The following is a 12,132-nucleotide window of genomic DNA, read 5'->3' as shown; positions in this document are numbered from 1 at the left end:
GGAGAGTGCTTCACTCTTGCCACGTTGCGGGGTGGGAAAGGCGTGCTATGTGTCGTACATATTAGCCCACTTCCATATGTACCAACGATGCTGTGAACTTACCGCCATCGCTGCTTAGCGATTTGGCGCTGGGCTCGAAAGAAGCCTTCATGAAGAAATTCAAGGCTCTGCGGAGGGTCCGAAGGCAGTCAAGGTTGAGTTTGGAGAATCTCAGGACCCCGCTCGAAGGATCTCGCGTACGCGCGTGCTGATACGTGACAGATGTTCGGCCCCCAACGACACCAGAAATGAGACGTAACCGCCACCAATCAACGCTCGAGTTTAACTCAAACCAGGCGGTTAGCAGCCGCCTGAAGCACGAGCGTGGTCTCCCGGCATTCTTACACCTTACACTTGTAAGTGAGCGACTCTTCGCCCGTTCTTCGCACTCCCAATCTCGCGAGACCTTAGCTTCACCAGGGCAAAATGCTGGACAACATGCTTGATGCCGCTATTCTAAAAGGTCTGTCAATATGGATTAACAAGTGCACCTAGGCTCATCCAGTTCACAGCATTACCACCAGGCTGTGAAGTCGTTGATGTCAGTCAGCATGGCACGGCAAGCTGGTCCACAGGATACAAAGTCGCCGTTGAAGTCGACGGAGAAGAAAAAGAGTATTTCCTGAAAGTGAGTGCTCTTTCTCCATCATTGGCACTTTCCACCGAGGCTGAACTATGTGTAGGTTGGTTATCGAGCCCGTCATGCCGACATGGCCCTTGGCGAGTACGAGAGCCAGAAGTCACTGGCAAAGTATCTCCCCGACAACGCTGCAGTCCCATTAGCATTTGGCACCCTGGAATCGGATCCAAGCAAGTCATTCTACATAACCTCATACCGTGACCTGAAGGATAAGACTGCCGATCCGACCCAGCTGGCAGAGGTGCTCACAAAGCTACACAGCTCCTCCGTCTCACCCACCGGTAAATTCGGCTTCCACGTAATGACGTTCAACGGCCATGCGCCAGTGGTCAATGACTGGTGCGATACCTGGGAGGAGTGGTACAGTCGGCAACTACGGTCGGATATCCGGTGGGAGCAAAGTATACGCGGACCAGATGCTGACTTCGATCGCGTCGCGGAAGAATTCTTCCAGAAGGTCATCCCGCGTCTGCTACGGCCGCTTCAAACCGGCGGGAGAAATATAAAGCCAGTCCTTGTTCATGGCGATATCTGGCATGGCAATGCTCAGATTGACATGGAAACGAATCAGGTCATCCTGTTCGACTCGTGCTGTTGCTACGCCCACAATGAATGTAAGGCAATAGGGTTGCACGAAGGAATCGTCTGACGTAGTCACCAGTGGAATTGCACATGATGAGAGAGCCCCGGTATCGTTTTACCGGAGAACACATTAAAAAGTACAGGCAGATGATCCCTCCCTCGGAGCCGGCGGAGGATTTTGATGATCGAAACGCTCTCTATGCCATGTACGCTTTTCGATCGACAGCTTTTCAGTGTGCTGACGATATCGGAAGGCGCGATAACATCATTAATGCGGGACTTCATCAGCATCGAGCATCCCTCCGTCAAGCGTAAGTCATTCTTGCTGCCGTATGAAATGGTTGATAACGTGCCTCCAGAGTGAAGAAGGAGATGGAACGCCTTCTCGCCAAGCATCCAGACGGCATTGAGGGTTTCCAAGAACCCTCCATTAACTCCGGAAATCCGGTCTGATTCCGGAACGCACCATCATCGGCTGGGCGCATTGCGACCTCTGGTTGAGCATGGAATATCATTGCCGCGTTAGTGAGATAGCGACGGAGTCTAGATGCCGTCAGTTCCACGCATAGAATTCGTTCTTTTCAATCATGGGGTCCATTTTCATGCCTTGATCCTTCCACCTGATAGAAAGCTTCTCCCGCCTCGCACTGTCGCCGTTGCTGGCCCGAATAACTTGCCGACTGGCAAGCAAGTCGATCGCAAGACGCATTTCTGGGTTCGCATCCCAAATGGCTACCTTTGGCAGCTCCCAGATGTCTGCTTCGCGGCAAGCGTGTAGAAGGACTGCAGCCAAAGCCTTCGTTCTTGGTTCGCTCTCCTTCACGAACGTCCTGATTCGTTGAACGTAGAGGCATTGTTTGCGGAAGTCATGATGCCAGTAGATCCAGGTGTCGCGGTTAGAGATAGCTCCTTTATGCACTGGGGCTTTCCCGCGTGTCTTCAGACCCATGAACTCGGCCAGGGCATGCAGCCAACTCACCAGCTCAGCGGTAGGGAGAACCACCATGAGAGAACTTTCTTTACCGATATCTTGTGCTGAATACTCGGCTCTTAATCCTTGAGTGTCTCGCTCACAAAGAGCTGAAATGCCGTCAGCACTTATTGGGTCTGTTTTTGGAAGGCAGAGTTCGTCCGAAGCGCTCCTTTTGGAGGCATCTGCGGCAGATAGAGTCGTCTCGAAGTCCGGTACAGGATGCCAACCGCTTTTAGCGTAAAACTGAGATGTGGTCAAGAGCATGTCAAGTAAGATCCAAAGGAAGCTTACGTCTTCTTTACTGCTGTATAGCATGCTTGCAGCTGCATTGCCTGGACCATCTAACCACTGAGTGACATGTCTGAGGAGAAATGAAGCGACCCCTTGGCCTCGATACGATGGATCAGTGACTACCGAGGCGATGCAATAGCCCAGTTCGTCCCGGACGCCAGAAATATCCTTTAGTAGGAGGTGCCTCTGGATGGTTTTGCATGTGGCTAGGACCTGGCTCGGGTTATCGGTCAAAAACACGCACCAGAATCGCCAGCCTGTCCCGCGAGCGAACGGCTGCTGACTCATAAACTCCTCTCGCTCGACGAAGTCCTCCTCAGACAGTGGTTGGCCGAAGGCGAGTGCCAATCTGTAGCACTGCAGCCGCTGGTCCGGCGTCGCTTCGCCAAAGCGCACAACGCCCTGACCGGCAGCTCCTTTGATCGAAATCGACGGTTGTTGAAACATTGTGAGTTAACCAAAGTCGACGGAAACAGCGTGACGCAACCTTGGAAGGGCGATGAGAGTTGAGGGGTGATGAAACAAGTATAACGGCATTCGTCGGTTTAGCGAAGTGCCCCGATGAGGTCGTCGCACTAAGCCACTTCTAGAATGACCTCCTCGCCCTCCTCAACCTTAGAACATAATTAGAGTAAGTCATCATCTACTCCTTATAAATTGAGATTCCAATGACCTATCCATCCGCACCCCAGCTCCCCCATCCTCCCACTCACCGCTTCAGACCCGCCTCCTCAACCTGCCGAACATTCCTCTTCATCAGCGCCAGCCAAGCCTCGACCTCCCTCCTAGCCGCCTCGACCCTCTCCTCAGCGCTGTTTGCCATGCCTAGCTTTCGGTAATGGTTCTGCCTTCTCGCCTCGTTCATCGTAGCCATTGCCCGCGTTGTCGATTTCATGGACGCCTGCACGAGTACGATGAGGAAGAGTTGCCTGTCGATGGCTGCGATCTCGGTGTCGATGTCTGATTGAGACGGCATTGTCGCCTTTGATGTCCGGGTTTCGCGTTGCGGCGAGCCGGTGCTGTTCGGTTCTCGCGTGGACGATTTGGGTTTCGCTGCAGTCCGCGTGTTCGGAATTGAGTGAGGGGATGTAGGGGTAGCAGGCAGGCAGGCAGGAAGGCAAGACGGTGACGCTTTATAGAGACTAAATGCCGGAACAGACTTCCCTTCACCGCAGACGAGTGCATTCAATGTGCCCCCCAGGGCGGCTCCCTAGGTGGCCACCGAGCCCCACCGCACACGACCGTTTGCAACATTCGCATGTGCGCATTGGTTCTGCCAAACAGCCGTCACATACGACCCCCTTGCACCATCAATGGCTATTGTCGTGTCGGTTTACTCACAGTCCGTTCTGTTCTCGTGCTGGTGTCGTCAAAACTGTCGGGCGCACCGAACTCCATCTTCAACCCCACCCCTCCCGAGTTGGTATGGACGACGTCCAACGTTCAATGTCCTATTATCTCTTTCGCTATCTAACACATGGATGTATTAACTGGGCTAGCTGAGTGCCAAAATGACGAGGAGTTTGGAAAGAGGGAGGACGCTGCTAGAAGCAAGGCGGAGTTGGAGAAATAGTGGGGCAGGGACGAGGGTAAGAATCCAGTTCTAACGCTGGAGTATTTGCAGACGCACAGAAGTAGGGATTGGTATGGAAGTATGCTGGAGGCGCGGGGTAGAGAGAGCGGGTGAGATTCGCTAAGTCTGAGTATTGGGCCCAGGATCGCGTGTCGGAAGTGAGATGTTGGATGAGAGTGGTTGGGCGTAACAAACAGGTACGCATTATGGCTGGATATTGCAGGGCTCTTTCCCAGAGCCTCCACATCACGCACTCTTCCATCACCGCCAGCTCATCGGCGTCGCCTGCTACCTGTCTACATCTACATACTACTATATCCACCATCAACCGGCAACCCAATCCCCGTAACCCACTGCGCATCCTCGCTAGCTAGAAACACCGCCGCCTTAGCCAAATCTTCCGGCTGGCCCAGCCCACGGAACGGGTGCATGGCCTCCAGTCTTCCCCTGATCTCGGGGATGTCGATGAAGAAGTTGGTCATACTGGTCTCGCTGTAGCCCGGGCACAGCGCGTTGACGTGGATCCGGTAGGGTGCGCAGTCCCACGCCGCGGTTTTAGTGAGGCCCATGACGCCGTGCTTGGAGCTGACGTAGGGGGCTGTTTTGCTCGTCAGCATTTCTTCTCTACGGGTTGGGGCTTGAAAGGGGAAAGGGGAAACATACCACCGCGCGGCGTCCCGCCCAGCCCGAGAACAGACGCGACGTTAATGATCCAGCCGCGGTCGCCGGACGGATGCGGATCCTGGTCTTTCATGGCCATTGCAGCGTACTTCGTACCGAGGAACACGCCCTTTAAATTCACGGCAAGCACATGGTCCCACGCCTCCTCGCTAATCTCCCAGATCGCCATGTCTTTCATTGTGACGCCCGCGTTGTTCACCATGCTTTTTCACCTTGTCAGCTCCATGCGTAATGCGGAAAGGGTTGCCTAGGACCTACATATCCAGCCGACCAAACTCCTGCACCGCTTTCTTGACTAACGCTTCTACGTCTCCGGCTTTGCTCGTGTCGCATTTCACGAAGATGGCTTTGCCGCCTAGTTTCTGGACTTCCTCGACGGTGGGCAGGTTGCTGGCTTCGGCACGCTCGGGGCGTGGATCTTCGCGGATGTCGGAGCAGATGATGGTGGCTCCTTCTCGTGCGAAAGCTAGGGCTGTGGCGCGCCCTATGCCGGAGGAGGAGCCCGTGATGATGGCGATTTTGTTGGCAAGGCGGCCGGGCATGGTTGGGAGATTAGATGAATGAAAATGAGGAAGTAATGGAGATGTAGTAGCGTTGCAGGGCCGGTTGGAGTTGTCGTGTAGGGGTGTGCACGGGAGCCGGGGTAAGAAATCGAAGGAGACGATCAGTGCAAGAGACGGGAGGGAACACATGGCAATAGCAGGCCTGTATTTATAACACCTTTATCTCTCAGCTGACAAATGCCAAAAGGGGATGCTTAGGAGGAGCAGCAAAAGTGAGGGGTACCCCGAACCTGATTGGACCGACTCCCTCGGTCTATTCGAGTAAAGCATCCCCGAAGCCGAAGGTGAAGGTCGAGATGCATACCATGGCCTCTCATGCTCAGCGTGTCTCTGACTCTGTGCCACGCTGGCACAAGAGGCGTTCGGGTACATCGTTTCGGTATCCACCCGCATTAGCTCGCATTTGAAAAGGGCCGGAGTGTTCTAGATTACACTTCGCTCGTGGGTCTTAGAATAGCAAGGGGTACACGGACCGACACAGTATGTGGGCGTAGATGCAGCATCGTAGTTGACAGAGAGCTTGTGCACTTGGGACGTACCTTGGTCCACGGGTAGAGTCGAGGAAACCAAAGAGACTTTCCCATTCTGAGACTAGCTCAGTGGACGAGAAAGGAAAGTATACCGAGCAACTTCATAACGTCATGCGGAATTCATTTCGACTAAACAGCCACACAACGAGAACAGGGCACCAGATTCTCTCTTTGATACCCACTAGTCCTACTAGACCCTTAGACCTTCCCCTCTCTTCATGCTCTCTACCACCCCAACCCCGACATAAGAATGCCGCACGAAAACGATGCAGAGCCCTTTCCGTGGCACCTCGGCGTCTACGATGCGCACTGCCACCCCACAGACACCATGTCCAGCATAGAATCTATCCCCAGCATGAAAACCCGCGTCCTCACTATAATGGCAACCCGCGCGGAAGACCAATCGCTAGTCTCCTCGGTAGCCGCCACGCACTCGGTCAAGTCAGCTGATCCCGCGAAGTGGGCACGGGAGGAATGCATAGTGCCCTGTTTCGGATGGCATCCGTGGTTCGCGCATCAGCTGTACTTCTCCGAGCACGAGCAAGACGGGGAAAAGCCGAGCGACAACGAGGAAGAAGGCATCTTGCAAGGCGAAGACAAGATCTCGCACTATCAAAAGGTGCTCCAGCCCTCGCGCGAAAACCCCAGCGATGCAGATCGCCAAATATTCCTCTCCCTCCCCAACCCCACGCCCTTCTCCGCCTTCCTTGCGCAAACCCGCAACTACCTCGCCCAACACCCCCTCGCGCTAATTGGCGAAATCGGGCTCGACCGCTCTTTCCGCATCCCAGAGGCCTGGAATCTCGCGCACGCGTCGAAGCGCAATGGCAGCCTGACTCCCGGCGGCCGTGAAGGACGACGCTTAACGCCATTCCGGTGCCAGCCAAAGCACCAGAAGGCCATCTTCAAGAAGCAGTTAGAACTCGCGGCGGAGTACGGGCGGGGCGTGAGTGTGCACGGGGTGCAGGCGCACGGCATGGTGTACGATGCGTTGAAGGAGCTGTGGGCGGGGCATGAGAGGCCGGTTCTTAGTAAGCGGGAGAGGAAGAAGCGCGGACGGGATGATCCGAATGTGGAGGCGGAGCTCGATGCTTCGAACGGGGGTAGGAATAACGGCCCGAAGCCATATCCGCCGCGCGTGTGTTTGCACTCGTACTCCGGCAGCCCGGCGAACTTCAAGCAGTATCTTAATCCTGCAATACCGGTCGAGCTCTTTGCGTCTTTCTCCACGGCGATCAACCTAGGCGACGCGGTGGGCGATGAGACGCCGAAGGCTTTTGAAGAGATGATCAAGATAGTTCCGGATCGGATGCTGCTTGTTGAGAGCGATTTGCATTGCGCCGGTGAGGAGATGGATAGGAGGTTGGAAGATATGGTGAGGCGGATTTGCAGAATCAAAGGGTGGGGATTGGAAGAGGGTGTGAAGATCCTAGGGAGGAATTGGCGCAGGTTCGTGTTTGGGACCGAGCCGTGAGCACCCTGGGCAAAAGGTAAGCGTGTTAGGCTTCAGTACTTGGAAAGAATGACTAGAGGATCTTCGGCTTCTGAATGGTGCGCATGTGAAGCAATGTCCGATACGTCATACGTGTGCCATGAGTGCAGGTGGGCAGAACCAAGAAGCACTTTGGAATATGCGCCAACAAGAGCTAGTGAACAGTCGATCCGTTTTCATGTTCGTTCATCTATGGACTAGTCTATCGTAAGCAGTGCATTACCATCATCGCATTGCAAGAAAAAGATGAGTAATTACTCCATCCATCCAAATTCCATTCGCTCACTCCAATGCTTTTACATGAACCCGTCTACTCAGAACAGGCCGGACCCATCATGTCTCATCTGACGTCATTCCTCTAAGATGAGGGCTCCTCCACCTCATCCGGCTTCGTCGTCTCTGCATCCGTCATCTCGGCGTCCTTGGACTCTGCGGGCGCCTCAGCCTGTTTCTTAGCCTCCTCTTCCCGCTTCCTGCGCTCGATCTCGGCCTGCTTCGCGGCAGCGGCTTCTTGCTGCTTCTTGAGGACGGCTTGTCGCTCCTCTTCGATCTTGTCGTTGTAGCGCTGGATGATAGGACCCGCGATTGATCGGATGTCGTCCATCTTAGCGACGTACTGGGCTTTGGTAGCATCCTCGCCCTCATCGTAAAGCCAATCCTGGGAGAGCATTAGCAAATAATCCACACGAACCGGTGCATCAGTAGCTTACCTCGATCGCGTCCAGCTTCGCCGAGAGCTTGGACTTCTCGTCGTCGCTCGCAAACTCGGCGTAGACGCCAATGATCTTGTCCTTGAGCTCATAGATGAACGACTCGAGCTCGTTCTTCTGGTGCTCGGTGTCTGCGACCAGCTTGTCCTCCATGATCATCTGGTTCTCCTTCTCCATGAGTGCATCCTTGGTAGACTGGTCCAAGCTTGCGGTACCTGCTGACAGGGGCAGGTCACCTTTCCTCTGCTGTTTCTTGACTTTGCGCATCTTCGGAGGTTCTTTAGGTTCTTTCGAGTCAACGTCCATCGCCTGTTTATTGCTTGTTAGCGGATGGTCTGCGACAGGCGAAGAAACCGAAGCACGCAATGCAGGAAAGCCAACACTAGGCTTGCGTCTTTTTGCGGCACGCTCTGCCGAGTCGTCATCAAACGGCTGACCGGTGCTAGGATGAACAGAAACAGGCGAATGAAGCGAATCAGAGATACGTACGTCACCATCCTTCTTGTCTTCTTTCGGAGGCTCGGGAATGGGCTCCTCGACCTCGGTCTCCTCCACGTAGTATCCGGATTCGACGTTGAGCACTCCGTGGACATTGAGGCGCGCCTTGAGCTTGCAGATCATGAAATCTCCTTTCCCGTCTTCCTTGACGCCTTTGACGGAGAAGCGTCCGATCCAAGGGTTGGTCTTGCCGGGTAACATTTCGGGCTTAGCGTATTTCGCCTCGAGATCGAAGGGGTGCTTGCGGTAGAATGTTAGTATCTTAGTGGAAGGCATGACGTTGCCCTTGTTGAAGACGGTCAAGCTAGTGTCCTCGTCGGGGATGTCCTCGGACTTTTCCCAAGTAAACTCGATCGGGTAGCTAACCATGTCGTGGACGGAGAAATCTCGGACGCGGAAGACTGGTGACAGAATGGCGCAGCTGAAGGCGCATCCACGCGCAACGGCCTCGTCCTGGTTGAGAGTGAAGGACAGCTGCTTGCCGAAGAAGTTCTGTATGGCAGACTTCAGCGCCGGTACACGCGTGCAGCCACCAGTCAGCTCGATGGTGTCAATGTCTTCGGGTTTGAGCTTCGCGTCGGCCAGGGCTTGCTCAATGGGGCCGGTGGTGCGGTCAAGCATGGGCTTGATGAGCTCCTCCAGCTCCTCGCGCTTGAGCATACCCCGGACGTCGATGTCGTTCATGACAGACTCAATGTTGAGCGGGGCCATGGTGTTTGCGGAGAGGATCTTCTTGATCTTCTCCACGCCCGCCACGACTCGGAAGCGCGCCTTTGCATTCTCGTTGATGTCGATCTTGTACTTCTCCTTGAACTCCTTAGCAAAGTGGTCGACCAGGGCCTTGTCAATGTATCGTCCGCCGAAGTGTCGGTCCCATGCGGTTGACTTGACGGCCAGTTCGCCTTTCTTAAATTCGACGACTGAAGCAGTGTAGTTGCTGTGGCCAATGTCGACGAAGACGACTCTCCTCGGCTTCTCCTCGGGGCCGGGTAGGTCGAGCTTGGTGATGCCGTATCCGAGCGCGGTAGCGGTGGTGTCATTGATTAACCTCAGGCACTTGAGGCCTGCAATCTCAGCCGCGTCTAGGATTGCTCTGCGCTGGGCGTCGGTGTACCACACGGGACAGCTCATGACGACGTCGGAGACGGGCAGCTTGAGCTCGGCGGAGGCGGTGGCCTTGATCTTGGTGAGGAACATGGCGACGATCTGCGTGGCGGTGAACTTTTCCTTCTTGCCCAGGTATGTGACCTCGGCGCCGACCTGGCCGTTGATATCGACCAGCGGCGCCGACACGAAGTCCTTCTCGATCTGCACATCGGGGTCGTTGAGCGAGCGGCCGGCGAGGCGGTTGAAGGACGAGACGGTGTTCTTGAGGTTGGAGACTTCTTGGTTCTTCGCGGCCTCGCCAACGTACCTGCTCTTGGGGCCGAAGCCTACCAGGGACCTGCGTGTTTGTCAGTCTGAGTTTTTGCAGCGAGCGGTGAGGGAGGGCACCTACGGCGTGGCGCGGTTGGAGACTTCATTGGTGATCTGGCAGCGTCAGTTAGCATCATGCAGAGGGCGCAACAGCGTTCCAAGCAGATATCTAACTTACCACGTCGACGCCGCGGTTCCGCGCAACGGCGATGACGGTGTTGAGCGTGCCCAGGTCAACACCCACAACAGACATGTTTATCGGCGGTGAGGCGGGGTAGCAGCGCGTTCGGACGGGGGCAGATGTGCGTGGGAGCGTGTCGAGCGAGGCTGGTTGTGCTTTATGGAGGAGGGAGCAGCGCGGCGGGAGAGAAATTTGAGACGCGGTGCCTGGCGGTCGGGCTGTGTCTGCTGCCGCTTCTCGATGCTTCGTTGAAATTCCATCTCCGTTTTCAGCGGGGCACCCTGGGCGCGTTGGCCCGTGCGGGGGCTGCCGCAGCCCGCAACACCAAATAGATATCAACACAAACACGCTGCGTCATCCCCGCCCGCCAACGCATCGCGCCCCCTCGCCGGAGCAGCTCCATGGCCGACATCCCCCCGTACCCGCTCTACAACCGCACCTACCTCCTCTACCGCCTCTCCCCGCTGCACACCGGCGATGCGCCCCTCCTCCACGAGCGCAGCCTCCGCACGCATGCGAAGCGGCTGCGGGAACAGCTCAAGGGCGACAGTGTGCGCGGCGTCGAGGTGGACTTTGCCGCCGCCGAAGACGCGCTGCCACGCCTGGGCCCGCTCGAGGAGTGCGCCTGGGACATGATTGGCGACGAGGATGCCTGGATCGACCGTCACCGCCAGCTTGTCGACCCCGACGCGTCGCAGCTGTCTTCGGTGCTGGCCCCAGAGCAGGCGCGGGGCATCCAAGTGAGCCTTGAGTACGAGACCCAGTCGTACAATGCGCTTCTGCTCCGCGATCCACGCGTCGCGTCCTCGCCAGACGGATTCACGGCGCTGCCCTTGCTCCTAGTCAAGATGCCCGCGCCGGTCCGCGACATATTCCTCAACTATCTCAGGACCTCCTTCGACGCCCACGTCGCGCCATTGAGGCTGCCGTCCGCCTTCATCGCCGCAAGCCTCGAGACCTTCTTCCGCCATCTCTCCGCAAGCACCTCGACGCAGTCGATACAGGACGTCATAAGGCAGCTGCACGTCCAGCTGTCCTTTCCGAATGCCACCGCCCTGCTGAGGCATGTGGACATAACGATAGCGGGTCGCGACGTCCGAGGCTTCGTCACTCGTGGGGACGCTGGGCGGGGTGTGCAGGAGAAGCCCTTTACCGCTGCGCTCTCCAGCTACCTGCGAAGACACCTCGCATTGGATATGTCGCATCCCAAGGTGCACATATCTCGGATATCTTGCGGCAGCTTCGTCCTAGGCACCGACCGCCTGAAGCTAGTCGCGCCCGACACACTTTCCGACGCCTCGTTCTCTGAAGAGAGCAACACCCCCGAAGCCAGTGCCGGTCAGCTTGCCATCCAAGATTTCTTCACCGCCCTCGTGCGAGAAGCCACTGGCACCGGCAAATTCTTACCGGAGGACTCGGCGAGCGGCATCAGGTCATCTACGCCTTCGTCAACCGCGAGCAACAGGGCAGGAAGACGAAAACGAGCCGTCAGCAATACCGCCGCTGGCAACGGACACGCCAAGCGGTCAAAAGCCAGAGGCAAAGAGAATGGAAGTCGGGCGGCGGATGAAGAAATGGCGGACGCTTAGGTTATGATGCACGTGCACATGACGATCACGAGTTCTTCTCCTGCGTGGGACCCTTGTCTCGAGACAAGGCGAGCGGTTGCACACGAAGGCCATCGCTGCCTCCATGGCGTTATATACCCATCTCTGCTGTTCCTTGCGAGTATTAATCAAGCTCTTAGTTGATCGCACCCCTCATCTGCTTCCGTTCCGTTCGGTTCCCGCCGATTCTTTGTCGGTGACTACTCTTCTGCAAGTTTTTGCCCTTCTTCCCGCTGGTCAAGGCGGATGGCACTGGGCAGTAAGGAGCCTTCGTGCTCCGGTGTGCTTCGTACAGGCATAACACGACGCAGCAGATGCCCGAATGACGCCATCTACGCGCAGCAAGTATGGTGTTG

At 56.1% G+C, this 12,132-nt stretch overlaps 6 protein-coding genes across 6 annotated transcripts; 3 read left to right on the top strand and 3 right to left on the bottom strand.

Annotated features, from left to right (window-relative positions):
- The first annotated feature begins 435 nt into the window (after positions 1-435).
- On the top strand, positions 436-1,828 carry BU26DRAFT_522159 (uncharacterized protein). Its single transcript, XM_033829716.1, has 6 exons — positions 436-502; positions 552-667; positions 723-1,293; positions 1,341-1,467; positions 1,516-1,572; positions 1,621-1,828. Exons 1-6 carry the CDS (start codon positions 466-468, stop codon positions 1,712-1,714), a joined length of 1,002 nt encoding a protein of 333 aa, XP_033680786.1. The 5' UTR covers positions 436-465; the 3' UTR covers positions 1,715-1,828.
- On the bottom strand, positions 1,438-2,993 carry BU26DRAFT_553584 (uncharacterized protein). The gene is made up of 2 exons (XM_033832218.1): positions 2,526-2,993; positions 1,438-2,477 (listed from the first exon to the last, which is right to left on the bottom strand). Exons 1-2 carry the CDS (start codon positions 2,970-2,972, stop codon positions 1,815-1,817), a joined length of 1,110 nt encoding a protein of 369 aa, XP_033680785.1. The 5' UTR covers positions 2,973-2,993; the 3' UTR covers positions 1,438-1,814.
- A 1,407-nt stretch (positions 2,994-4,400) lies between these two features.
- Positions 4,401-5,321, bottom strand: BU26DRAFT_433270 (short-chain dehydrogenase/reductase-like protein; the record flags this gene model as incomplete). Its single annotated transcript, XM_033824021.1, has 3 exons — positions 4,401-4,696; positions 4,762-4,982; positions 5,038-5,321. 3 exons carry the CDS (start codon positions 5,319-5,321, stop codon positions 4,401-4,403), a joined length of 801 nt encoding a protein of 266 aa, XP_033680784.1.
- Positions 5,322-6,090: 769 nt separating this feature from the next.
- On the top strand, positions 6,091-7,346 carry BU26DRAFT_490117 (Metallo-dependent hydrolase; the record flags this gene model as incomplete). Its single annotated transcript, XM_033826045.1, has 2 exons — positions 6,091-6,360; positions 6,529-7,346. Exons 1-2 carry the CDS (start codon positions 6,123-6,125, stop codon positions 7,344-7,346), a joined length of 1,056 nt encoding a protein of 351 aa, XP_033680783.1. The 5' UTR covers positions 6,091-6,122.
- A 174-nt stretch (positions 7,347-7,520) lies between these two features.
- Positions 7,521-10,570, bottom strand: BU26DRAFT_522155 (heat shock protein Hsp88). The gene is made up of 5 exons (XM_033829715.1): positions 10,167-10,570; positions 10,071-10,102; positions 8,564-10,016; positions 8,075-8,383; positions 7,521-8,022 (listed from the first exon to the last, which is right to left on the bottom strand). The coding sequence occupies exons 1-5, from the start codon at positions 10,239-10,241 to the stop codon at positions 7,723-7,725; spliced, it is 2,169 nt and encodes a 722-aa protein (XP_033680782.1). The 5' UTR covers positions 10,242-10,570; the 3' UTR covers positions 7,521-7,722.
- Positions 10,571-11,758, top strand: BU26DRAFT_607954 (uncharacterized protein; the record flags this gene model as incomplete). The annotated part of the gene is made up of 1 exon (XM_033835806.1): positions 10,571-11,758. One exon carries the CDS (start codon positions 10,571-10,573, stop codon positions 11,756-11,758), a length of 1,188 nt encoding a protein of 395 aa, XP_033680781.1.
- Between the last annotated feature and the right edge of the window lie 374 nt (positions 11,759-12,132).

The sequence above is a fragment of the Trematosphaeria pertusa genome (assembly GCF_010094035.1).
Source record: "Trematosphaeria pertusa strain CBS 122368 unplaced genomic scaffold BU26scaffold_12, whole genome shotgun sequence".
Lineage (NCBI taxonomy): Eukaryota > Fungi > Ascomycota > Dothideomycetes > Pleosporales > Trematosphaeriaceae > Trematosphaeria > Trematosphaeria pertusa.
The sequence above is the reverse complement of the archived record's forward strand: the minus strand, read 5'-3'. Positions and strand labels throughout refer to the sequence as shown.